At 39.0% G+C, this 26742-nt stretch overlaps 1 protein-coding gene and 1 pseudogene across 1 annotated transcript in view; one reads left to right on the forward strand and one right to left on the reverse strand.

Moving 5' to 3' along the window:
* The window catches only part of LOC131249065 (agamous-like MADS-box protein MADS3), a 99093-nt gene that overhangs the window by 32769 nt on the left and 39582 nt on the right, over positions 1-26742 (forward strand). The window contains exon 2 of the mRNA XM_058249630.1: positions 19189-19267. Coding sequence (XP_058105613.1) covers positions 19189-19267 — 79 coding nt within the window. The remainder of the gene's footprint in view (positions 1-19188; positions 19268-26742) is intronic.
* On the reverse strand, positions 13656-14456 carry LOC131249066 (chloroplast envelope membrane 70 kDa heat shock-related protein-like; annotated as a pseudogene).

Genomic DNA, 26742 nt, shown 5'->3' on the forward strand with positions numbered 1-26742 from the left:
CCAGCCTTGATTTCTTACCTCAGGAAGCCCTTCAGCACATCTTCCACAGTGATTTTTGCATCTCTGAGGTCGACGACTCCTGTTGCTAGCCCTTTACTGCATCAGGCGAATTTTTAGTCAAATCGACGTGGGACAGATTAAGATCAATTGGCGTTAGGACTGGCTGGTCTAAGTGGGTGTGGCACACTCATACCCCCCCTAAGCTGTTGGTTTTCATCTGGCGGATCCTGGCAGGAGCAGTCCCAGTTGATGGGAGGGTCCAGTCCAAGGGGGTGGCGCTCGCCTCCTGTTGTGTGTGCTACCCCTGTTCTTCCCGTCACCCTGAGGTTAAAAAGTTGGACCACCTCTTCATGACGGGCCACCTTACGTCTGTGGTGTGGCATCACTTTAGTAGTATTTTCGACATCAGCCTGGTCTGTCACGTTTCAACGTGGGATCGTCTTGTGCAATGGTGGGGGGCTTCGTCCAACAGTGCGGTGCTTTCCCAGGTCAGTGGTATAATGCCTATTTTTCTTCTTTAGGAGATCTGAAAGGAGCACAAGTCCTCAAGATTTGATGGCAAAAAATTGTGCATCGGGGCAGTCATTACTCATATAAACTGCTGGCTAGGCAGGGTCTACAAAGGGGGTCTTCATAAGCATTCCAAGGCTAACTCCTGGATGGCCCGCCTGCAGCTCAGAAATCTTCACATTCATGAGGTCCTTCCGCTATCTAGGGGGGTTGAAATTGTCTATTAGAGGAGACCTAAGAGTGGTTGGGTCAAACGAAACGTGGACGGTTCGGCTCTTCATAACCCTGAGATTTCTGGCGGAGGAGGAATCTGTAGGAACGAGGATGGTAGAATGCTTTTCGCCTTCTCTTCTGGCTATGGGTTGGGTAACAGCAATAGCGCAGAATTCTCGGCGGTCTTTGAGGGTCTCGCTATGTGTGCCAGTAGGGGTCCTGAGAAGGTCGTTGTGGAGTCCGACTCAAAGCTGGTTGTGGATTCTCTTAACAGGGCTTCTCTTGTGGGTTGGAAGTGGAAGCATTGGGCAGCCCGCATTTCCCACCTCAACCAGAGAGGTCTTTTCCGTTTCAACCATATTAAGAGAGAAGGGAATGCCCCGGTCGACGACCTTGCTCGCCAAGGCAGCCTTCTTCAGGGGAACCAGCAGTATTTTGTGATGACGGATCTCCCCCAATAGATTAGGGGAAAGGTGGTTTTAGATAGAGTTGGGCTTGGGACCATCAGGGTGAGGGTTCATGTACAGTCTTTACAATAGGATCCCCTGAGTTTCCTTTTTTTTGAACCTGGGGCATCCCAAAGAGCTTTTAGCCGTGTATATCTTCCCTATTGGAATGAGATTTAGGTTTTTTTTTTTTTTTTAAATAATCTTTCAAGGAGGATTCTGTTTATCAGAGGGTCTGGATTCCCCCGTGTGGCCGTTCACTACATCAGGAAAGTTCACAGCAAAATCGGCATGGGAAGTGAGCAGGCCGATTTCTTCTAGGAAAGAATGGGCGAGGTGGATTTGGCACGGTCAATTACCTCCAAAAATTTCACTGTTTGTTTGGAAACTCTTTAACAACTCTCTCCCGATAGAGAATGCAATTCAATCAAGGGGCATTCACTTAGCATTAAGGTGTGTATGTTGCAGAGAAGGGTCAAAACAGGGGCCAGCTATAGAATCCTTAGCCCACCTTTTTCTGGACGGCGAGGTAGCTGCAGCGGTGTGGAATTTTTTTGGGAGGGCTTTCAATATCAGAATTATGCAAGCTCTCATAGCGGAAGCCAGATTTTTGCAATGGATAATGGCATACACAGTCAGCAACTCTTGCCAATTCAACACGATTCTAGCTCCAGCTTTCATCTGGTGGGAACTGTGGAAAGCAAGAAACAAGGCGGTGTTCGAAAGTAAAGCGCCAGCGGCCGGATCAATGATCGCTCACGTTGCCAAGTGGTTATCCAGACAGGGACACAAAGTGGAAGGGAGAAGGACAAGTATGCTTTCAAACGTTTCCCTTCAGCCCCCTGCAGGTACAGGCGGTGTCAGGAATGGAAGCCAGAATATAGTTAAATGGCGTAGACCCCCTGTGGGATGGGTAAAAGTCAATGTTGATGGATCATCTAGAGGAAACCCAGGTCTAGCAAGGGGTGGTGAAGTCTGTAGGAATGACAAAGGTGAACTCCTTTTTGCTTTCTCGGTAGGATATGGGGTGATGTCTAACATTGGGGCTAAAGTCAGAGCAGCCCACGACGGGGTAGCTATGTGTATAGAAAAAGGTTTTTGTAAAGTGGTGGTAGAATCAGATTCGAAGTTGGTGGTCAAGGTGTTTAAGGAGAACTTAAGCTTGGGTTGGAAATGGAAAGGCTGGACGGCTAGAACAAACTAGCTCCGTCAAAAAGGCCAGATAGTTTTTGAGCACATTTTCAGGGAAGGGAACGCTCCAACTGATGCGCTAGCCCGCGAGGGGAGCTCCTCTCAATCTCAGTTTTGTAGACGTTCTTAGGCCGAGCTTCCACATCAGGTGCGTGGGCTACTTGTCTTAGACAGGGTAGGGCTAGGTTCTATCAGGGAGAGGAAGTAGCTTTCTAGCCTTCTCTTCAGTTTGTGGGAGGTTTTTCCTTCCTTTTTTTGTTTTGGTTTGTTCCGGGTTTTGTGGATAGTGGGATTGGAATGGCCTGGCTTTTGTTGTTTCGTTTGGTCCTCGGCAGGTCCTTTTTCTCCTGGGAAGACCCGTTTTTTGTAAGTTTCTATTCAGAATGATATATATGAATCAAGTATTTTTTTTGAAACAAAAAATGGCTTTTGGCAATTCCCTCCTTCCCCAATGAAGTCGGCCAAATCTTTTTCAATATTTTTTAGGGTCATGGATGGGATGTCCAAACCACCATGGTATGAACTGGATAAGTTGATAGGATGTACTTTATATATATATATATATATATATATATATAGAGAGAGAGAGAGAGAGAGAGAGAGAGAGAGAGAGAGAGAGAGAGGATGTGCTTGATCAATGTTAAAAGAGGTCTTGCTTAATTTGACTTTTGCCTTGGCTAATTGGTAGGTTTCTTCAAATCTTTTTTTTTTTAAAGGCAGGAACACGCTGTCTACAATTTTAATGATTGACAAAAAAGATTTATAAATTCACAATATTGGGGCGAACTGAAGAAAGAAAAAAATAAAATAAAATTTAGACCCATCCACTATCCAAATTTTTTTAAATAACTCATAATGGACATAATTTTTATCTACTTAAATACCTAACTACCAATGGATCATTGGTTTCTTGTAAATCTACCTGGCTTAAATATTTATACAATTTCTTCGTATAATTGACCATACTTTGGTCACTCTTTTATTGGATATGATAAAGCTTTACGTGTAGAGTTAGAGAATAATTAAGGTAAAGGAATTTATCATCCAATTTAACCTTCATTTTAGCCCAACTATTAATTTATCAATTCCACCTCCACTTATGATTTAGTTGGTATTGTTACCACAAAACTAAGGCATGACCTTTGAGTTTTAATTGTTACAATGAATTTAACTTTCTTCTCTTCTGATAATTTTTACTACTCAAAGAAAGTTTGTAAAGAAGCCACTTAAATCACAATAAGATTAGGGATCGACTTTACCATCAAAGTTGGAAGTTAGGCTTTGTTGCAAGCATTAAGTAATGCCTTTGATGTAGCATGTCTTGCCTAGGCAGATGAAATGGTTTTCTTAGAATTTTGTGGCTATTAGCTTTATATTGTCTAGAAACATGAGAAGATACATTGTATTTGTTGAAGGTGAATGTTTGCAAACTTTGCAGCTCGTTTGGTCTCTCCAACGTCATTATTGAGTCGGAAACAAGAGTGATTGCAGAAGCGATAACCAACTCCTGAGCCTAATGCCCATAGAATATTTGATATTGCCTAGGAGCGATTGATGAGAAGCTTTCAAGTCTTAATTTCAAGATTTCTCTTGCGAGAAGGAAATGGAGTGGCGAATAGTCTGGAAAAGTTGGGTGGCAGCGGGTATCCCAACAAGGTTTTTGGAAGTTGGATGGAGCTCCTGAGTCATATTAGAGGGCTGATTTCTCTAGACAACACGTGAATGAGTGTGGTTAGGCCATTAGGGAGAAGGGCCAGGGGAGCTCCCGAGTCATATTAGCTGCTCCCGAATCTCTAAAATGATGCTCTTGAGCTCGTAGTACTCAATCAGGAAAAAAAAAAAAAAGAAAGAAAGAAAGAAAGAAAGAAAGAAAAGAGAGAGAAACACACATATAATAAGAGAGATGAGTGTAACAAGATTTCATCATAACATATTTTAAGAGTCTTGCCTTTTCCTCTCTTATGGCAGGTTCATCTTTTTTCTACGTAAGTCGTTTAACCAACAGGTGTAATATACTGCCCCAAGTAGAGATAAATGTATGTAGATTCTACCATTATCCTATATCTCACCACCAGTCGGTGAAAATGATAAGTTATCGTGGAGGTTTATAATGCATTGCGAGATTTTTATGCGTTGATCATAGAATACGACTGAAGGAGTAGAGAGTAAAGCATGTCATTAATTTGTAGAAACATGCCTGTAAAATCCACCTTCTCGGGACATCCGCACCCTCTCCCTCAGCTTCCTGTAAATAGAGTGCCCACATTTCGTAGAGTTGGAGTTAGCAAAATAAAAATTAGGGTTTTAGGTTTTACATGGATCATGTGGAAAGAGAATAGATGATGTAGCACATCCCTGTGGAACGTGTGACGTAGGACATGTTCAAGATCTGGTGGGACCATGTGGATGGGACAGGTGAATGGGATGAGTCAAAGGAAGGTTAAAACGGTCCAAACTTAGGAAGTTGAAAGTAATTATTAGGCTATTTTCGATTGAGGCTGGTGTTGCTGGGATGTCAAGGGGAATGTATTTATAGCTTTGCAAGGTGCAAGGGTCTTCATCTTGCTTGAAAATTTTGGCACTGCTGGATAAGAGGTACTGTTTGCTGCTTTTGGTAGCTGGGAAGCTATGTCGCCTCAAGGGCTTTTTCCTTCAATTAGGAGCAGCAGGCTCTGGGACTATTAAGTTCTTGGCTATTGGCTTTGAAGATGTTGAAGCCAAGCTAGTCTGTTTATTTTAGTGCTGTTGATTGGTGAGTTTATATGATATATAGGTGGGGCCTGTCTTTTGTGTGGCCCGCCCGAGTGGTTGTACATATCTTTTTGATTTATGAACAAAGATACAGGTGGTAAGCTCCCACATTTCTGCTTTAAAAAAATTATTTCCTAAGAAAGCATGGAAAATGCATGTTTAAGAAGTTAATGTTTCTGTGGAGTTTGCTCTTTAGTACTAAAAGATCGGAGCACACCACCTGCAATTTATTCACACTTAGTTCTTGTGCTTTTTCTCTCTTTCTCTGAGCATCTTCTTCTCTCTAGTCTCCATCACAGAAAAAAACTTAGGCCTAAAAGGTTGGGGCATACCACCTGCAATTTATTCACACTTAGTTTTTTTAAAAAACAAAAGACTTCTGTTATTCTCTCATCCTTTTATAGCGTGCCAATCTTGCATGGATATTCACAGTTTCTATTGACTGGAAACGGATCAACAGCTTCATTTGCTCAACAAACCATAGCATCTCTCCTTCTCAGAGTATAAATGACGTTTGAGCAGAACATGTACGTAAGATGACACTTCATCATGGTGGAACGGACCTTTTCTTTTATATTTTTGGTGGGACCCACCTGATTACTGGGTCAGATTGGTTCGACGACTTGGACAAGTCTTTTTGAGTCGACTCAATGCCAAACAGCCCCCGTGAGGTTCTTCAAGTCATTTTTTCCCGTCTTTTTTGTTTTCCGTTCCCGTCATATGATAGGTTCCTCCAGGTCATTTTTTCCTAGGTTTCCCGAAAGCAGATGTTGCAAGTATTTTCTTTCTAATGGAAACTGCCTTTTCTAGTGGAAAAAAAATTAATTTAATAATATTTAATAAAAAAATTACATAGTTATATTTGATAAAGTATGGAAATTAGCATCACCCATTCATCATGTTGGGATCTTGGCCTAACATGGGGTGCATCTAATGGACGGCTTGGATGGCACTCACACAGAACGTTGGCCCACACAGCTCCAGCCCATTTACCATCCTTAAATTAGCAGGAAATAAATCCTGTCAGTTCAATAAAATGCTGGTGGAACATGTCCACCTTTCTTTAAAAATAAAAAGAAATTTAAAAATAGCAGTAAACCTGGCAGCTGGTTTTGTGATGAAATATAGAAAAAGGAAAAAGGGAATCATGTCTAGGAGTCCTGCATTCGCACACGTTAGAAACAACTGCCCCACTACCTTCATGAGATCCGGTTCCCTCATCTGACCATCTAATGGTGAATCAAGTGGGCCCACACATCAGATGATCCACACAGCGTTTTAAAAAGTGTACGGTAAGGACAGAGTACAATGAACGGTCCACGTTCAATGTATCACACATGTTGAGCGGTCCGGCCTAGTGAATGCATTGATCAAAAATATCATATACGTTTGCACGTGCAAGCGCTTGTGAATGGTGCGATCACACACGCGCGGATGCAACTACCTAGAAACTGATGATCACCGACAGTGTCAATCACATGACGTCACCATAGAAGTTGATCGGAGTTAATAACTAGAATGACGTACCACGCGTGGACTGTCATCAATAGAGTATGTCTCCGACCGTTACGATCGTAACAGAATTTCATGGTACTTTAAGCTCCTGTAGAATCACCCATCCTTTTGCTAGAATCACCCATTCTTTCTGCATTTGGTTATAACCCTGGTACAAAAGAGAGCTACTTTGTAGCTACTGGAAGGGGTTGTTTAGTCGTTGGTACTTCTTTGAAGCACCTAAAAACACGTGGGTCGTTGTCCGAAATACTACATACATATTCTTCACTTTTTAGCAGATGATGCGGGTCGTTTTCAAAGCACCGGAAAAACACGTGGGTCGTTGTCCGAAATATTACATGCATGTTCTCCAATTTTTTTATGAGTAGAAATTTGGTATTTTAGTTGAGTGTGATGCATGGTAGAAATTGCGTAGGTTGACGGTTAAATGTATGGGTATAAATCAGAAGCTATGGTTATTTGATCATGTGAATGTGGGATTGGTGTACAGTCATCGAACGGTTAACAGTGAAAATTTTAGGTAGTCTTATTTCATTTCCTGTTGTCCTGAAGAGCACACCTCTAGTCCTTGTGCAGGATCCTCATACCACCTCTTCCTAGAAGGTGCGCTCGCCTCGTGCCTTTCGCGCCAAGCTGCAGCTATGTCCGGATTGTAGGTTTTCAGTCACTCCTCCATCCAGGTTCGCCTTCATTGTGGTGGATTAGGCCCCTACCTTGTTCCATCAACCGCAATTGTTTTTGGCTAGCCTCGGTTTTCATCTTGTGGGAAATTTGAAAAGTGAGAAATGAGGCGAGATTCGGCAATAAACGGATTACCGTATCTGTGCTGCTCTCAAGGGTGAAATGGTAGCTTTCTACTCTCTTCTCAACCTTATCTTCTGCTATGCCTTCTCCTTTTTAGCCCAGGGCTACGGCAACCAATCCTCCCCGTTCCCTCGAAATTGCTCGTATTATTTCGGTTGTCAAATGGATGAGACCGACAGAGGGTTTTCTTAAATTAAATGTCGATGGATCGGCCTTGTCCAATCCCGGACCTGCAGGTGGTGGTGGTATTGTTCAAGACCACCTCAGTAATATGCTTCTCACGTTCGCTAATGGGTATGGCAACAAACAATTTGGCTGAAAGTGAGAGCTGTCCACGATGGCATTCTTCTTTGCTTGGACATGGGCCTTCACAATATCATTGTTGAGTCGGACTCAGCCTGGGTAGTGCGTTGTCTCCAAATGAACTGCACCCCCTCCTGGAAGTGGGCATACTGGCTTTCCAGAATTTTTTCCCTCTTGGGTAGAGGTTCTTTTCGTCTAGCGCATGTTCTCCGGGAAGCTAATGGCCCTACTGATAGTTTGGCGAAGCTCGACAGCAAGACGCTGACCAACAATGTCTTTGCTACCATTTCCTCCTTGCCCCGTATCACTAGAGGCCTATCTCTTCTTGACAAAGTGGGCCTTGGCTCCATCAGAGAACAAGCTCCTAGGCCTCAGTAATAGTCTTTCCTTCCCTTCTGATTTCGGGTCCCTGTTGGTTTTTTGGTTTTTGTTTTCTGTTTTCTTGTTCAGCTGGGTCATTGGGTTTTTTGTATAGAAAATGATAGGTGGGGTAGATCCTTTTTCTCTGTTTCCCGCCCAAAGTTTCTAGGCTGTAATTTTGCCCCATTCCAATCAATACAATCTCAGCCATTTGGATTTTTGGGTTATAAGCAACGGTGGCTTTTAAACTTTCGTATGTTTAATATCCCTTTTCAAATGACAATGATAAATGATTATATGTGTGTGTGTGTGTGTGTCATTTTTAACTTAAAATATGCCATGTGTATCATTTTTAATTGTGTTAAGGGAGTGTTTGGTGAGTAGAATTAGGTGTAAGTAAGTGGGATGGAATGGTTTGAAAGTAATGAATATGGCCCGGTGGGATTGTCATTGAATTTGTGGATGAACACTCTCTCTTGCCATATTTGTAATGGTTGAATTTCGCGTTCAATTCCAGGATTGCTCAATGCTACCATGTTCTGTATATGCCTATGGTGGCATAGAACACGATATTCCAAATCAAAGGTTGTTTGAAGTGGTTGGATTGGAAATTGACGGAAAGCAATGACTATTTGGATGAGGTCTTCACAACAGGTGGCTACCATGGACTGCATGAGGGGTCTGTGTCTCTCTCAGAATAGGAGAATCCATATTGAGAATTCGAAGAGGAGAATCCATCCTTAAAACTCAGAATAGCTCCCATCAAAATGAATGAGCTATATTCCGTAGGTGCTTCCCAAAATCGAATGGAATCACTAGAAAAGGCACCAGATATCGAAGCACGGAGAGGAGAGCCTGATCATCACAAATCAATGGACGAAACTACACACGGAGTTTTAGAAATCTTCTGGAAACCTTCCAATTAATGGAACCATGAATAGGGAAAGGATGGTGTATGAGAATAGGAAAGGGAAAAGGAAAATAGCAGAAAAATCAGAAAAGGGTACCTTGGAGACACCCACTTGTCTTTTGCTGTAGAAAACAATCTTGTTGAACTGCGAGGAACCACCTTCATCTCTATATATGAGATGGATTACGCCATTAGCTTGAAAAGGATTGAAGACGATGGACTGTAGAGTCTCGTCTGGTTTAATCCGTTGTCAGTTCAATGGATTCGAAAGACCTTATGTGGGATTTGGTTTTTTCCTCTCAAATGCCTTGACGGATTCGAGGGATGCAGTGACATACAACTTGTGTTTCGATACAGGATTTCAAGAATCCCTTGGACTCGACGTTGTTTACATAGCAATTGACCATAATTGCAAAAACATAGTCCCAAACAAGAGATGAAAGTGGAAATGAGGGTTGCAAAACTCAATTCCTCTTAATTCCACGCACATCAAGCTGCACAATCAAGTTTAATTACAAACACTCTGAATTTGCAAAGTATTCCAACCGCACAATCAAGTTCAATCACAAGCACTCTGAATTTAACTTGGAAAAATCCTTTCAAGAAAAAACAACGACGCAAAATGACAAAAATTACTATAAAAGCATAAAATTACAAGAGATGGAGATTACCTGATTCGAACAAGCCTTGAATCACTTCAAGCTACAACATTAAAATCCTAAGAACGAATTAGAAAGCTCTTAGATACCTAATATTCCTCCCGATTACTTTCATATATATAGCCTTTAAGAAAATCACACTCGAAATAGGAAACAAATTCCGCACTTACGCAACTCTACGTAACTCTACGCATTTGTTTGATGACACCTTCGATGTTACTTCAATGGTATCGAACATTTTTTATGTCATCGAACTAAACACAAATATTTCAGCGACTAAACATGTATTTTCTGAAATTTTTTCGATGGCACTTCGATATTATCAACGACTCATCGATGGCATTAAACCCTTTTCGGTGCAACCAAGCAAGACACATAAATGTTCAACAACCAATTGTGAAATTTTTAATTTTTTTCGATGGGATCGAACCACCTTTGATGGCATCGAAAACTGCTCAATGGCATTAAGATATCATCGAAAGACCTGTTGATTTACAAATCTAAGACATCAATCAATAGTAATGAATACAATCTACCTCACACACTTTTTTTAAAATGTTTTGTTGTTTGAATTGTCCGCTTTTGTCAAACACTTCAAAACTTCATGACTCAAGTGTTTTATATCTCATTTAAGATTAGGTTATTGAATTTTTTTTTTAATTAGGATTTTTTAAATCCGGTACATTCATTCGGTAGGATTTTTGTTATTTCGCATGGGCTCCATTGCAAAGAGCCACAAGCTACAGGTAAATTTTATTGGGCCATCCTAATTGCTGATTGTTACCCAAGAAAGTTGGCCTATGCTTACTTCGTTGTACGGTGTGCTTATGCATGCAGCCATCATACAGTTGTTTTTCGTTCACTATGATCTTAGAGCTATGATTCTCCATGTGGCGTCCACCTGTTGAAGCAACTCATTCACGAATTGACACGTATCCTAGCATACAGTGCAAGGCGTAGTTGAGTTGATTCTGGACGTCCGATCAGATGTCACGACATCCATGCACATGCAGTCTTTATAAGGTACTCGGAGACACGTAGTGGGTAACTGCTGTCAAAAATACAATTGATTCTACCCGTAGAGGACAGCAGGATGAGACTGTTTTTCCCACCACGTACATTAACTATCATTGTTTTCTTTTTCGTACATCGAGATAAATCTGGGTACTTGTGCGATCCAGCGTTTCCAATTATCATTGAGTTTTTATAATATATGCTTGGAAATGGCTCAGAGATACGAATGCACTTACATGTGGACTGCATGTAGCTAAATCCAAATTGTCCAAACAGTACGAGTCACTTTACGCGTGTTATGATGATATCAACATGCGGCGGAATGGTTTCTTTGGTTTTTTAGTTCAGGTTATATTTTCCATCTGGCTGGATCTCCATTTTCATACCCTGCAGCCAAAAATGCATCAAAGTTTATCTTATTTTCACATTATTCTGAACTTAATGGTACCCTGAATTTTTATACCCTAACTTAATAGCCAAAAATGCAACAAAAGAGTATTTTCTTGAATATAATTTTGATTAGGGTGATTCAAAAGTCAAAATTAACCTTCAAGTGTTTAATTTTGTAAAAAGAAAAGAAAACAAAGGACTAAACCCAGATAAAGCTGCTTTTGGGACGTTAGGAGACTGTTCAAAAAACCATCAATTTGAAGTATGTGATACTTTAAAAATTTTAGTAATTTTTTAAAATAAAAAATTAGATTTTATAGAATGAAAATAGATTTAATGATAAACTATCAAGAGATTATAAAAACTCTTTCATTAACTAGAATTATGAATCATCGAAAGTAATGGATCAGTCAAAAATAGAAAATCACTTCAACCACAAAATTGCGTCGATGAAAACAAGAATCACCTGTATGAGTTGGAGTCACTCATAATCAAAGAGGAATTAGCCAAACTCTTTTTTTTTTTTTTTTGGCTAAAAATTTGTGGGAAATAATATCTTTTATAACTCAAAGATGGATTCCCTTCTCACTACAAAATAAGTTTGTATATGGACTACTTACACCAATTTCTTGCAATTAAATTTAATTATTTTATACAAATTAGTTGCAATAACCATAAGTCACAATGCGTAACTACATTTTTTTTTATAAAAGGCAATAGACTTTCTCAAATTTCAAATTCTTTTCTTTGTTATGAATGGGACATGGTTCCAAAGCCATGCATCGCGAATGCACTTTGGCTATAAATAATAGATTGAATTTCCAAGCCCTGACTAGATTCATATGTTGGACTTTTTTTCTCAAATTAGGCCAAGAAAGTGTGCATTAGTCCATGTGGTGGATTTTGAAATTACACGTAATGGGTGCATGAGCTATGCACGGAAGCTTGGTTGAGCAAAGGAATGATATCTATGTCCTAGAGGGATGGCGATAAAGCCCAATTAAACATAATTGCTTAACTTAAACTAATATGTATTAAATTAAGTAAAGCAATTTAACATTAAGGTTTTCAAGCCATTAGTCCGTTCAATCACATATACTAAAAATGATATACTAATGAAGCAACTAATCTATAAACATGGTGTATGTGTGTGTGGGATATGTTACCTATCAACTCCTAGCATTTATCTAACCATGCATATATATAATTAAACATGCAATCACATAAGCATAATTAAATAAATGATCAAAAGACAATTTCAAACACAAGCATGTATAGTGGTTCAGTTTTCTTACTCAACTCTCGTCAAATGTACTCAACCCATGAGGGTACTAGATTTCACTATTGGAGTACGTACTGATGTACACAAGAACCACTAACAAAATTAAAGTTATTTTGGTGGGACTTGATCTTTCTTCCTTTTTATTAGTATTTGACACAGAGTTAGTTATAATAAATATACCAATAAAAAATATAGCATAAAACAACTCTATAAGTCATAGAATTACCAATTATAAGGCACATATTAATAGGTGTTTAAAGGGTGTATATAATCATTAAAAACATGGAGCATTCTAATTATGATCATTCAAATGATATACTGCTCAAATTAGGAATGACCACTGATAGTCTAAGCTAAAGCATGTGATATTAAAATTCAGCAAATTTAAAGTTTCAACTATCAATACAAATGAGGTTAAATTCTCATATTTACCAATTAAGCACAATATGATGTTAGAATCCTCAAAATTTTCATATGTGCTCGCTAACAAGGCTGAAATCATCAAATTTTCAATTAGGCTCATAATCGAGGTTTAAATCCCCAAGTTTATCAATTGAGCGCAAAGATGAGGCTAGATCCTCTTATTTAACAATTTATCGCAAAGGGATCTTTTGTGGTCTAGGTCGTTAAGACATGTAAGTGACTAAATTCTTCAACACTAGAGGAGTCTTCTGAAGTGGATTCAAACTCTTCCATATCATCCCATGTTGCCGTCAAGCATTGACTTTAGATCTTACTTTGCTATGGCAATCACGGGCAAGATGTCTATAACCCTTATAGCTGTAACATTGGACGAGCTTAGGTGGTTTAACATATTTGCCTTTATGCTTCTCAACCATCTTGTCCTTCTTGGTATAACTCTTCCATCTACTCAATTTAAGAAATTTCTTGAATTTTCTTTCAAAATCATCATCACTATCACTTTTAGATTTAACTATCTTAAAGCGTAATTCCTATGTTTGTAGGGAACCTAAGAATTCTTTTACTTTTATCTTATATATGTTCATATCCAAAATCCCACATGGAATTGCATATATCATTTAGTTTATAGTAAAATTTTATGAAAGATTCAGACTCTTCCATTTTAATATTTTCGAAATAGGTCATTAAGAGATCTTTGATCTCTTTATTGTACTAGTTCCCTCATGGGAGGCTTCTAATATGTCACACATTTTTTTTTTTAACTAAAGCCTAAAAGATTCTTAATTCTTACCAGAAAGAAATAGAGTATATTAGCCCCTCAAAAAAAGAAACAAAAAATAAAAACCCCATGAATGGCCTTCATGCCTATAATAGTGAGGCCAAAATGACGGAATCAAAATCACTAAGTCTAGATTATCCGAACGTTTTAGAAGCAGAAACAGAAACAAAAACATACTAGCGATGGATCGCACCTTAGTCCACCTCCTCAATCTTGGGCCCAGCCCCGCTGCCACCAACTGACAGACCATCATCATCCATGCCAGCACCAGCTTCACCACCAGCACCTTGGTACATCTTTGCAATGATGGGGTTGCAGATGCTCTCGAGATCCTTCATCTTATCATCAAACTCATCGGCCTCTACCAGCTAGTTGCTATCCAGCCACTGGATGGCTGACTCGATCACATCCTCAATCTTCTTCTTGTCAGCTGGGTCCAGCTTCGACCCAATATTCTCATCCTTTATGGTGTTCCTCATGTTATAGGCGTAGTTCTCAAGAGCGTTCTTAGACTCAACCTTCTTCTTGTGCTCCTCATCCTCTAACTTGTATTTCTCCGCGTCCTGGACCATCTTGTCAATCTCCTCCTTACTCAACCTACCCTTGTCATTGGTGATTGTGATCTTGTTCTTCTGTCCCGTGGTCTTGTCCTCGGCTGAGACATTTAGGATGCCGTAGGCATCAATGTCAAAGCAGACAGTGATCTGGGGCACACCTCTAGGGGCTGGTGGGATTCCTGAGAGCTCAAACTTGCCCAGCAGATTGTTGTCTCTGGTCCTTGTTCTCTCACCCTCATAGACCTGGATCAAGACACCAGGCTGGTTGTCGAAGTATGTAGAGAAGACCTACTCCTTCTTGGTGGGGATGGTGGTGTTCCTTGGAATTAAGACTGTCATGACCCCACCAGTCATCTCCAGCCCAAGAAAGAATAATATATCACACATTTCTTTCTCAATTTCACATGTGCAACTGTGTTTAAATTTATCAGGAAAAACTGCATAATAAATAATATTGAGAGCTTTGGCATCATAGGTATATCGTGTTCTCGTATCATCACTGTATTTTTATTTATCTGTAAAACCGCTAATGGTTCTATCATCAATCACAACTTATTGCATGGGCATCGTCCATCCTTGTTCAATAATTGCCAAAACCATAAGGTCAAGAGATTTTAGAAAGACCATCCTAACTTTCCAATAGCTGTAATTAGACCCATCAAAATATGGTAGTCATATGACGGCACAACCCTCTTGTCTAGACATCATTCTTAAGTTCATTTGATCAACTCAAGGCAATTAAGCCATTCAAGAGCTACCCGCTCTAATACTAATTAAAATTTCACGTGCTAGGTCCAGGGCTATGCATAAAAGCTTAACAAAGCTAATGAATGATAGCTATGTCTTAAAAGGAAAATGATCAGGACCAAATAAAATTTTAGCCAATTAAACAATATTGCTTAACTTAAACTAACTAAAGTAATTTAACATTAAGGCTTCCAAGCCATCAGTGGGTTTAATCACATAGACTACAAATAATATTCTAATGAAGCAACTAGTATATAAATATGATGGTGTACGTGTATATGTGTGGGATGTGCCACTATCAACTCCTAGCATTTATCTAACAATGCATAAATATAATTAAAAATTCAATCATATAAGCATATATAATTAAACGAGTGCTCAAAAGACAATCCCAAATACTAGTATGTAAAGTGGTTCGGTTTCCTTACTCTACTCTTAGCGAATACACTCAACTCATAAGTGTACCAGATTTCACTATCAGATGTTTTAAAGCAGATTTACCTCTAACCGGTTTTAAATTAGATTTACCTATAACATTTACAATCCTATACAAGGAATAGCTCACGCAAGAGACTCTACATAGTTTTTTATAAGTTCACCACAAACCTGGCTCCTACACAAGAACCTACAAATGTATACTCTGACTGAAGGCTCCTGTAAGAGACTTGAGTTGATTTTCTATGGGCTAACCAATAACCTCTGTTCTAATCTAATTACCTACTTTTACTCTAGCTAGAGGCTCTCACGAAAACTAACGTGTATACACCCATGTCCAGTAAATTCAGTCCTACACAAGAACCTATTGAGTTTGGGTCATAAACTCTTACCATCAATCATACACAAGGAAAAAGAGTATGGATTCGATGCTCATGTGAGCCTCATTAATGCGTCATTTATGTTGCTTGATTGATGCTCTCACGTGCATCAATCAGTTCTCATTTTGCTCCCCCAATCATGATGTCAATGCACTGTCAATGATTCAGCTCCAAAATCAAACAATTTTCATGTGATGCTCATTTAATGTGACCAAGGTAATGGGAGATTAAGTAAATATCTTAAAACTAATGAAATGTTGTAATCCTTTGAGATTCATGTCTAATATCTAGAAAATGGTGGAGGTCGGAATCCTCATTAGAGTATTATTCTCAAGAAAATAACTTGGAACTCATTGGTTTATAAGCTTGAGATAAGAGATATGATCATGTGGAATCACATAAGCTTTTATTGCACCAAAACTCATCCAAGTTCAAGCTCCAACAATCGAAAAAGGGCAAATAACAGCTTTATCAATAGCATCAAGTATACTTACAATAATATCGAGAAAATCGATTTTCTAGCTGAATTGTTGCTAAACAGCTTTCACATTGCTATCCGATGTCATCAAGTAAACTTCGATAGCTTTGAGTGGACTCTTTGATTAGTCCTCGATGTCATTGAGTAACTCAAATAAAAGATCACTCTGCTAGAAAGATCCAAGTTATCCACTCGATTCCATTGAAGGGATCTTTGATGCCATTGAAGATCTCTGGAGAGATGCTCGACGAGATCGAGCACCGCTTGAAAGTCTGTTGTTTTGGGTATGCGATTTCACAATAATTTTACACCTCATATAGCCTTACTTAACATATTTGAATTAGGCTCCTAAGGCTAAGGGATGATCAACAAGATTTTTCTATTAGGTCAGGATCATCTAGAGGTTCAATAGACCGTTTTGGGTCAAGGGTTAAGGTCACTAAGGAACCTCATTTACCTGTTCTTTAATCCTTGGTGCTTGTATCCTCTTATGCCTTAGGTCTTCAACTTTCAATGGCTCAATCAATTACATGAAATACGGACTCATGTGATTGATAAAGAAAGTGCATAAACCAATGCACTAACAGATTTATAACCGGCAAATGGTGCAAATCACCGTTCATTGACCAATCCAAACTGTGGATCACCAAGGAGGGGCCATTACCTATGCTAGTAAGTTGGAATTGAGCTTGTTGGTTCATTGCAAGGAACCGGAGGTGATCCCAGCGGTATCCGTAAGATGGACGTTTTGGATCACTGAAAAGTTCATGCATTGCAGTGTTCATCCATGTGCTCATTGGCAACATGTGCGTAGAGCCAAAATCGAATTCTTTGCATTTCTTTGAGAGTCAAGGTTCCATGTTCTCCTGTCAAGAAATCCAAGAATAGCTTGAGCAAGGTGACCTGACAATTCTGACCATCCATATGTGAGTTTTACTGCATTGAACGCGGCTGCCTGTTTACTCCTTTTTAGAAGGCTACTAGCAAGCTGCCTGCCTCAGTCTAGTACACTTAGTATTCAAGATATCGCCTTTCAACGTAGCGGCACACAAGAATAATGGTCCCCATCTAATTAGCATATCCTATGATATATATATATATATATATGACGAGTATTGTATTGTTTTAGTCAAGAAAAAAAATCACTAATTAGCTGGTATGACCCAGATATATTTATTTGTGTAAAAATCATATGGCATAGAGCTTAATTTATATTATAGAGATCTGCTTAATACATCCTGATATTTTTTTTATTTACAGATTTTTTTAAAAAATAATAAGAAGAAGAAGAAACAAGATACATTCAGGCCTGGCCCCACAAAAAGATTGGGGCCCTGCCTATCTTAAGAGCCCATGTACAGAAGAAGGAAAAAAAAAAAACCCAAAAAAGATAAAACAAAGGGAACAGCCCAAACCGCATCCAACACAAACGAATCAGCCCTTATCCTTTTTAATTCACCGACTCCTGATCATCCCCACACCTGCATTGTCTAGAGCTAGAGAACTCCTAACATGTTTAGGGAGGTCGGCTTGATGTTGATGGAGCATGTTCGGACGCCCATCGCTTGCGAGCTTCACAAGGCCACCCACTACTGAGTTACCCTCTCAAAAAATGTGGGTAAATACATCGAGATATGTTGTTGTAGGGGAAATTGGGACTTTAGCCTATGTATTTGGGCCATCTTGCTATGATCCAATCCATTTTTTAGATGGGCTTAACTTTGGACTGCGGGTAGCCAAAAAGTAAACACTGTTACATCAGAATATTTCTCTCTCTCTCTCTCTCTCTCTCTCTCTCTCTCTCTCTCTCTGATTATGGACCTTTTTTTCCTTCCAACATGTGCTGTCTCCGACCTTTGAATAATTTTTTTGCGTACCATCCATCAATAGTAAGGCCCATCATATAGATGGTTTGGGTCATTAAAAGAACCCTGATCCAATGGCTAAAGTTCCTACATATCCTGTTGCAATATATCAGGATGTATTCCAGGAAACCCTGTATGCTATAATCACGGTGATTATCCTTTCTTTTATGGTAGCCTTAGGCCTTTCTTTCATGGTAGCCTTAGGCTTGTTTGAAAGGTTGGAAAAGAAAAGAAGAGAAAACGACATTTTATTTTAAAGTTAATTTCCAAGAAGTATTTGGAGAGCATTTATAAAAAATAAAAAAATAAAAAATAAATAAAAAAAGAGGATGGAGAAAAAAAATTAGAACTTTTTCTATGAAACACAATCTTAGAAAAAAAAATATCTTCCTTTCCACCCAGAAGTGAACTCCCAATCAGTGAAAACATCAAAGTGTTTTCTACCCAAATTCTTTCAATCGGGACAAGTGCAAATGCTTTTGCAATTGAGGCTTACTAGAATACATCCAGACGCATTGAGGTGGATAGGTTTGAGCTTTAGCCATTGGACCGGGGTCCCTTACAATGTCCCCTATTGACTATACAATGGGCATCATCATGGATGGGTATATTGAAGGAAAAAAAAAAACATATATGAAAGATTTCAAACTTGAATTATTTAAAGGTTAATGTCACCGTCCATATTCGAACATGTTCAAAACGGAAAAGACTCAAATGATTAAAGGGTTGAAATATTTTAATATAAGCTTCTCTCTCTCTAGTTAGTACAAATACTGCATTGGATATTTGTTGGCTTTAATGCCCACCTAATGACCTCTTTACTCTCTCTTGCCAGCTTGGCCGGGGACTAGATAGTAGAAAAAGCAATGATGAATAAATAGAAAAACAGAAAAGCAAATTTCCTTGAGTTTCTTTCTCAATCAAACATTGATAGGGTGCTTCCTGTTTTTAAACTCCATGAGTTCAGTGCTACAATCGAGATCGTCCTTGTCCTTCTCTTGCCTCTTTTTTCTCAATGAAAGGAGGAAATGTTGTTCCCATATTTCTAATTATTTATTAGTTCTATAGGGCAATTGAATGAAAGAAAGAATTTGCTAATTGATCTCTTGGAATGAAAATGAGAAACATCATCTGAAATTCTAGCAAAAGCTTATTAAATGCTCTATTGTCTTTGCAGCACGAACAAAACGCTTGAGCGATACCAAAGATGCTGTTACACTCCTCAAGATGTTGTCGTTTCTGATCGCGAAACACAGGTAGGACTTTGCCATTTTACCTCTTCTTGTCCATCTGTTTAATTATCTTGACTCAACATTAAGAACCAAAAGGAAATTCTAGTTGTTTAGTTATGTTCTTGCTTACTTGTTTTTTAGCATCCTTACTGTAAAATTATTGTGTTTGTTTTCAATTTACAGCCTCTATGATAATCCTCATGTTTCCATAGCAACAAGTGTTTCGCTACTTGCTACTCTCTAAAACTATGCTTAGACAAACACAAAACAACAAAGACTCCTACCTACTAACAAGGACATGGCTAAAGTGTCAGTCTCCATCTTAAATTTACAGCAACCCCAAAAGTGTTGTTATTTTATGAGAAGAGGAAGTGCATTATTGTCATTTTAAATTATTGATATATATGGAGAAAAATCAGTTACTACAATCTGCGTTAAGTGATGGGTAAGAGAGGGGAGATGAAAAAGATCTTTTTCCAATATAAATCAAAATTAAGCATTTAATTATGTGAATTTACCAAACGCCCAACTAAAAAAAAAATTACTAAAAATACCAAAATCCAGTGATAAGTGTTGAAAATAAGCTTTATCAAACAGGCCCTTAGTAGGATTTCTTTGGACCAAGGCATCCCATGCCAAACACCTCTCGGTTCTTCCCAAAGGCCCAAAACTGATCCAGATATGTTGATGAGTCAAAGCATAGTTCTGTAATTACAGCAGATGGCGTTATTACATATAATCTTAAGGATTTGATCATGTCCACTAACCAAAATGCTTGACCACAGCTATATCATATCTAATGTTTTGTAAAATTTAGCTGATTTAATGCAATGGTTAAATCAATACCTTATGGATCCATAGAAGAAACCAGTGTTTTTTTTTTTATTTGACCGCAGCTCCGTTGAAATTCTTCGTTCTAATGTTCGGCACCCGTTGCTTCACTCTCTAGCTGTCATTACTACGTTACATTCATAAATGATGTCAGTCGGTATACATAGGCCTAACATTTGTGCCGGGCTTGACTTGTATAAATGGAGTCCATGGTTTATGGTTCTAAACTTCTAATATGATGGTTGCCATTAGACAGTTTAAAGGATCATATGATGGTCACCATTGAGATGGTCATCAAGCATGAGCCCCATCACATCAACAGTTTGGATTTTTTGCGTCGTACAAATGGGTTCTTGATGGCTCACTAAGTAGGGTCCGTTAGGTTTCGCTTCAGGATACGGGCTGGGGTCGAATTTCATGGCAGAAGTTAAGGCAGTAATTGACGGTTTGAAGCATTGCAAGGATTTCGGCTATTCTAACTTGGAAGTGGAGAGCGACTCCTTAGCTGTCGTTGATCTTTTCTCTAAAAGAGGGGCTGTCCCTTGGTCCGTTTTCTACTGGAAGAACCAGTTCGAGTTCTATCAGGGAACGTTATCAATTTCCGTTAAACAAATCCCCAGGCAGTCCACTGCAGCAGCGGATAGCCTGGCCCGCTGGGGTAGCTTAAATCAGCTCCACAGAACGTTCCATTCGTCTGGGGATCTCCCCTGCAAAACTCGCGGAGAGTTGGTTCTCGATAGAGTTGGATTGGGGGCGATTTGAATCTCGTAGCCTCTCCAGTCCATTTCAGTCTGTTGGTTCGCTTGTTTATTTTAGTTCAGCCCTTCACGATAGGCGGGCCCAGTCCTTTTTCTCTGGGCCTCCCCAAATTGTAAATTCTCTTTTTGTGGTTGAATAGACATTGGGCCACCATTGCGCCTTCTTTTGAGAAAAAAAAAAAATGATAAGATCAAAAAAAAAAAATAGGGTCCATTAGGTAAGTCCGTGCCTCACATGTGACAAGAAAACAGTGGACCAAGGCCAAGGGCAGGAGAGTAACTTGTTATGAATAACTTTATCATGATAGAGAGTTATGAGGATCCTCCCTCATGATCCGGTCTACATCTTTACATGGGACCATTGGAAGGGCCTGAATTGTAAGATGGGCCTGACATCAAACGTTCGCGATGACCAAAAACACATAAACATGATTAGTGGCCAGGTACCTGATCTGGCCCCTCTTTCATTCGTAGTCATTGAACAATGATGATGCATGCATAGGCAATTGAATAGCATATGGTGTTGGCCATAAATCTTGATCTTGGTTCTTGTTATCGGAATAAATGGCGGAAATGCCAATCTGAAACCCACCGAAAACTGGATTATCTGACGCATAAATGGCTTTGGTGCAAAATATAATCATTGTTGTTTACATCATGAATGGAGAAAGATGAAGAAAATGCTAAAAGAATAAAGTTACAAGAACTTTGAGAGAGGAAGAGAGTTCCACTTCATTGATTTCCACCCAATACACGGACCATTACAAAGAAGCAGAGCTCAACCAAAAGACAAATTTACTAGTTTAAAATGAGAATCTAATTCAATTTCCTATTAACCCTTATATGAAACTACCCATAAGGCTTCATTTACAATACAATAGTAGTAAAAAGATAGATACACCTAGACGTGAGATGGCTATACATAGCCCCGCTCAGCCTATAAATGAAATTTCATCTTGATAACAAAAGGTACTTCAAGACAACCTCAAAATTACAACATGAAAAAACTGCCTCTTGGCTCCTTGGGAATTGATGTTGGACTTGGTACAAATACATTCCTAGCATAGTTGGACTAAAATAAGGCCAAATGGAAGCAGAAGTCCATCATATCTAGGCTCAATTCTATGTAAGGTATGATGTAATTGGGCCATATGTGCATCCAGCTCAAAGAAATTCAATCTGGATTAGGGAGAAATTATCGTTTGATGTGTGAACAATAAATTGACCATAAATTTTGATCCGTGTATCACTATGGGATGCAAGACATATCAATCTTTATTGTAATGGGCCATCCAGGGTGAACCAACCCACATAATCCGTCGCGTCTGTCCATTTTACGAGAAAAGCACACTTCCAATTCAAAATCTAGATTTTAGAAGAAGAAAAAATACTATTTTTAAGCATTTTGATTTTTTTCTTATTTTTAGAGTTTTAGATTTCCTTCTCTTTTTTTTAGAAATCACTTATAATTATGTTAAGCTTAGATGAGTTTTACTATTTCGGGTAACTTATATTAGGGTTAGACCTTTGCTATTTTGGATAATTATGAATTAAGTGTTTATTTTTATTTTATTAGTGGTGTTATTGAGAATAATATATATTACACAATTATTCAATAAAAAATATTAGAGTTTTATTTTTATTTTTCTTTGTGAATTCAATAAACTATCTTGTGGATTTAAGGTTTTACCCATTTGAGGAAGACGGTGATCTTCCTCTTCACTTTTTAACGCTCTTCCCTGTGTTGGAAAGGTGCCCTTTAATTTTCTCATTTTGCTAATGCATCCGCTACTTCATTACTTTCTCTATATGCATGGGAAAAAAATAAATTAACAAACCTTTGCAACACATTGGATTTGTTTCCACCAATCCTACTATCGACGAGCAAAAGATTTGGACTGAAGACATTCTACAATCATCTTGATATTGCTTTTCACTTGGTAATTTTCAAATCCCTACTGTAGCACAATGGTTCAACCCATCTACCAGTGCCCTCACCTTTGCCACAGCCTTGGTGCTTCCTCTTATAGATTTTTCCGTGACAAACCGTCAATATTCAATTTTAACAGTTGATTTTATTGACGTGGGCTCCATCTACTATGCCTACATTTCACTCATCAAATCTATTCATCATGCGCTCCATCCATTTCTAGTTGAGAAGGTTTCTTCAGGCTAAAATCGTAGACAACCAACTAATTGGCCTCACATGTAGTTGCCTAAGGTGCCATTTGGCAAAACATAATTTCGGCTAAAATCGTGGACAACCAATTAATTGGCCTCACATATAGCTGCCTAAGGTGCCATTTGGCAAAACATAATTTCAGCACTTATCACTGAAAGTTATGATTTTCGGTGACTTTCACAATTCAGATCATTTGGTAAATACAAAAAACTAACGAACTAATTTTAACTATCACTAAAATTTTATGATTTTTTAAAAAAAAAAAATTTATCTGGCAAATTTTGATGAAAATATTCTTACCAATAATTCAAAATAACAACATTGTGTTTCTAGGTTTTCCAAAGCTATTAAGTTCTCTCCCATATTCTCGCCTGTCTCTCTCCATCTTTCTCAAAATCTTGCGGCCAATTTTTGGCCCATTAAGTGTAACCTGCCCAATGATGTAATTCATTTATCTCATAGTAATTATTGATAGCTTCAGAATAAGTGGTCATATGTTCCGAATGAAGAAATGAGCATTCAGATCTTGGATGTTGAAGTTGGTGCGTCGTTACATATTCAGGCTACATGTGCATAGATGACATTTTGACTTTGTAGAATAAATTTTGAGCATTTTTTTTAAATCTCCTTTCCATAATCCATAACACGGTTAACATAAGCTCCATTGTGGACTAACCATGCCAACTCTCTCTCTCTCTCTCTCTCTCTCTCTCTCTCTCTCCGGCACACCTTTTATGGTCTCTCTCTCTCTGGCACACCTTTTATAGTGAGCAGCACACGTGTTCTGGGCACAGAATCCGATCGATCCACATGACGCGACACCATGAAACCCCCACGGTGCAAATTTCAGCCCAATCCAAAACTTTGGTGGGCTATAGCAAAGAGAGAAGCAAATAAATGGATGGAAGTGTTTTTTTATTTGACATGGCCCAAGACGTGTGTGAAGGTGCATAGGCAAGCATTTTAGTCGTACAGTTCAAACATATTAATCGAAAGGTTAGAATTATTCTATGAAGAAAAATATAAATCATGGTCCGTCCATCAATCAAAAATTATGTTTGAGAGATGTATACGGATTGGTAGCACGACAACAACACATTTAAGGGCAAATATAGCAAATTGTTAATTTTCAGACATTTATGGTTTGTGTTTACCAAACAGGATTTTGTATTTTTTTTTTTTTTAAATGTTTCTTTTCATAATATATCAAGACTTTTCAAATAAATTACTGAACTGATTTTTTAGTCCCTACAAGTGTTAAAATTCAGCACTTTTTAAGTTTTAAGTTTATCAAACAACGCCAAAGTTAAAAATTAAATTAAGGAAAAAAAAAAAAAAAAGCAAAAAACAAACATACATTGCTTGCACTCACAGTCCCGATCATATCTCCAATGAGCTTTTCCTGAACCATTGATCTTCTTCACTATCCTTTGAAACCTTCTTATTGAATTTTTAGGATCGCCAATGAGTATGATTTTTAAATCGTAACCCATCCATGTTAGGCCCCACTTTTTAAATATTGGAATCCTCATTCCTGCACACAATGTGGATAATGGTAGTAGCTATCGAACTGTCTCCATGGTCAGGCTTGGTTTGAAATGTGATTCATTTAAGTAAATGGTCAGGCCTTAGCTAGAAATGTGATTCATTTAAGTAAATGGTCAGGCTTGGTTTGAACCCTGCGTCGCCCATTCTGCCAATATAGGTGGTCGATGGGTCTCCGGACCAGATGACCTGAGATTCATATATAATTCTTAAACCTGATGAGTCGGGCCCTGGTTGGTGCAATCAGGTCAGTCGAGCCCGACCCATTTACAATTAAACCGGTCAGTTTGGGCTTGATGGCTTTTAAGTGGGTCGTTGTCGGGTACAATTTTGGCCCTTTTGGCTTGGGCTGACTCCTATCAGGCCCAAACCCGACCCTTTGCCATCCCCATCCCAGCTGCAAGGCCTGCATACATTATCCTGGAATGACTATGCGGGCCCACCCAACTTCCAAAAATCAGCACATACAATAACTCATTTGGACCACAAACCAGGGGACAAGTTGAGAGGAGACACCCACCCTTGATTTGAGTGGGGGACCCATAATGTTTGTTTACAGAATCTAGACCGTCCAGACCAGACCCCTTCATGGTCCCTCGATATAGGGTTAGGACAAAGATCAGGCTGTTTGAAAACTCAAGTGGGCCGCTTTGAGAATCAAGGGTGAATGTTCCCTCCCACCTTGTTCCTGTGCTATGGCCCACCAAAGTTTTGTATTCGGCTGATTTTCAGGCCCTGCAGGTGACGTAAGGGAACACATCAGACGGATGGCCTGTCTATGATACAAACCATGCGGGGCCCCACATCTCACTTGAGATGAAATTTATTTTTCTTCTTCTCATTCCACATCTCAGTCAACTTTAATTTCTTCTCATTCCCTTAGATGATCTTAGCCATGTGGGCCTATCCTTAGATGATCTTAATTGAGTGGGGTTCATTGTTAGTCAATCCAAAACACTTACATTCCCCCATGGGGCCAATAGTTGCTGAACGCTGAGTTTAACCATATGTGACCAATCGTCACTCAATGGTTAACCATGTGTATTTCCACATTGACCCATCATCAGATGACCTTAACCATGTAACGCTCATCGCAAATCGATGTATACCAATGTGTTTTGTCCATGTTGGGCCCATTGATAAATGATATTAACCATGTGGACTATCGTTAGTTGATCATAACCATATGTATTTCCATGTTAGGTCCATGTGGGGATGGAAATGGGCCTGGTTTGAACCTGAAAAAAAAAAAAGAAAAAAAAAGAAATTGGTTATGCCTGGTCCAACTTGCCCCATCCGAAAATTGACAAATTCTCTATTTCTACTTTTAAGATATACGGGTTGCCTAAAGGAAGATTGGAATGGGGCTAAAAGGATTTGAGCCCAAGCTCGACATGAAAATTATGGAAAGATGCATGTGAGACCCAAGCCTAGCCCACTGGTCAAACTAGTAGGTCCAACCCAGCCCAAATCCAGGTTGGGCAAGCTACCCGGTCCATTGCCACCCTTAGACCTATCATGGGCTTACCGTTAGTTACTCGATCCGAACCAAGTGTATTGTGGGCCCACCATCGAGTGCACCCATTGATAGTGGACCCTAACCATGTGTTATACATGTGGGGTCATTATTATATGATCATAACCGTTTGGGGCCGTGACTGGTGTATATCACCATATGAGGCCCATTGCTTAAAAATAAATTATTTAAAAAAAAAAAAACCCACTTTAAGTGAGTGTTAAAAAAAAAAGCCTCACTTGTCATATAAATCTGTCTTATTAGACTTATATCAACCTTAACTATGTCTATATGCATGTCCATGTGGCCCATCATTACATATCTTAAATATGTAGCCATCATTAATCAATCACAGTAAAGTTGGCACGAGTGTGAAGTAAGAGATGGCCATTGGCTGGATTTTCATTAATGCGCCTGTCAAGTCATAAATGCTGAAATGAGCTAGGCTGCAAAAACAAGAAAAGCGTAAAATTACTCGAAACAACGAAGGTATAAAACTAGACCAATTCCATCATGAAATTGACGAGAAATTGTAGACATGCTGATACCTAGACCAAGGTCTATGACCACGGTGCCGAAATAAATTGAAAGACTGAATTCCGTACAATTTGGCCGACCATCATTCACTTATCCTAATAGATTAGGTAATCCGTAGGGGAGTTCGTCC

The sequence above is a fragment of the Magnolia sinica genome, chromosome 6 (genome assembly GCF_029962835.1).
Source record: "Magnolia sinica isolate HGM2019 chromosome 6, MsV1, whole genome shotgun sequence".
In the NCBI taxonomy this organism is placed as follows: Eukaryota; Viridiplantae; Streptophyta; class Magnoliopsida; order Magnoliales; family Magnoliaceae; genus Magnolia; species Magnolia sinica.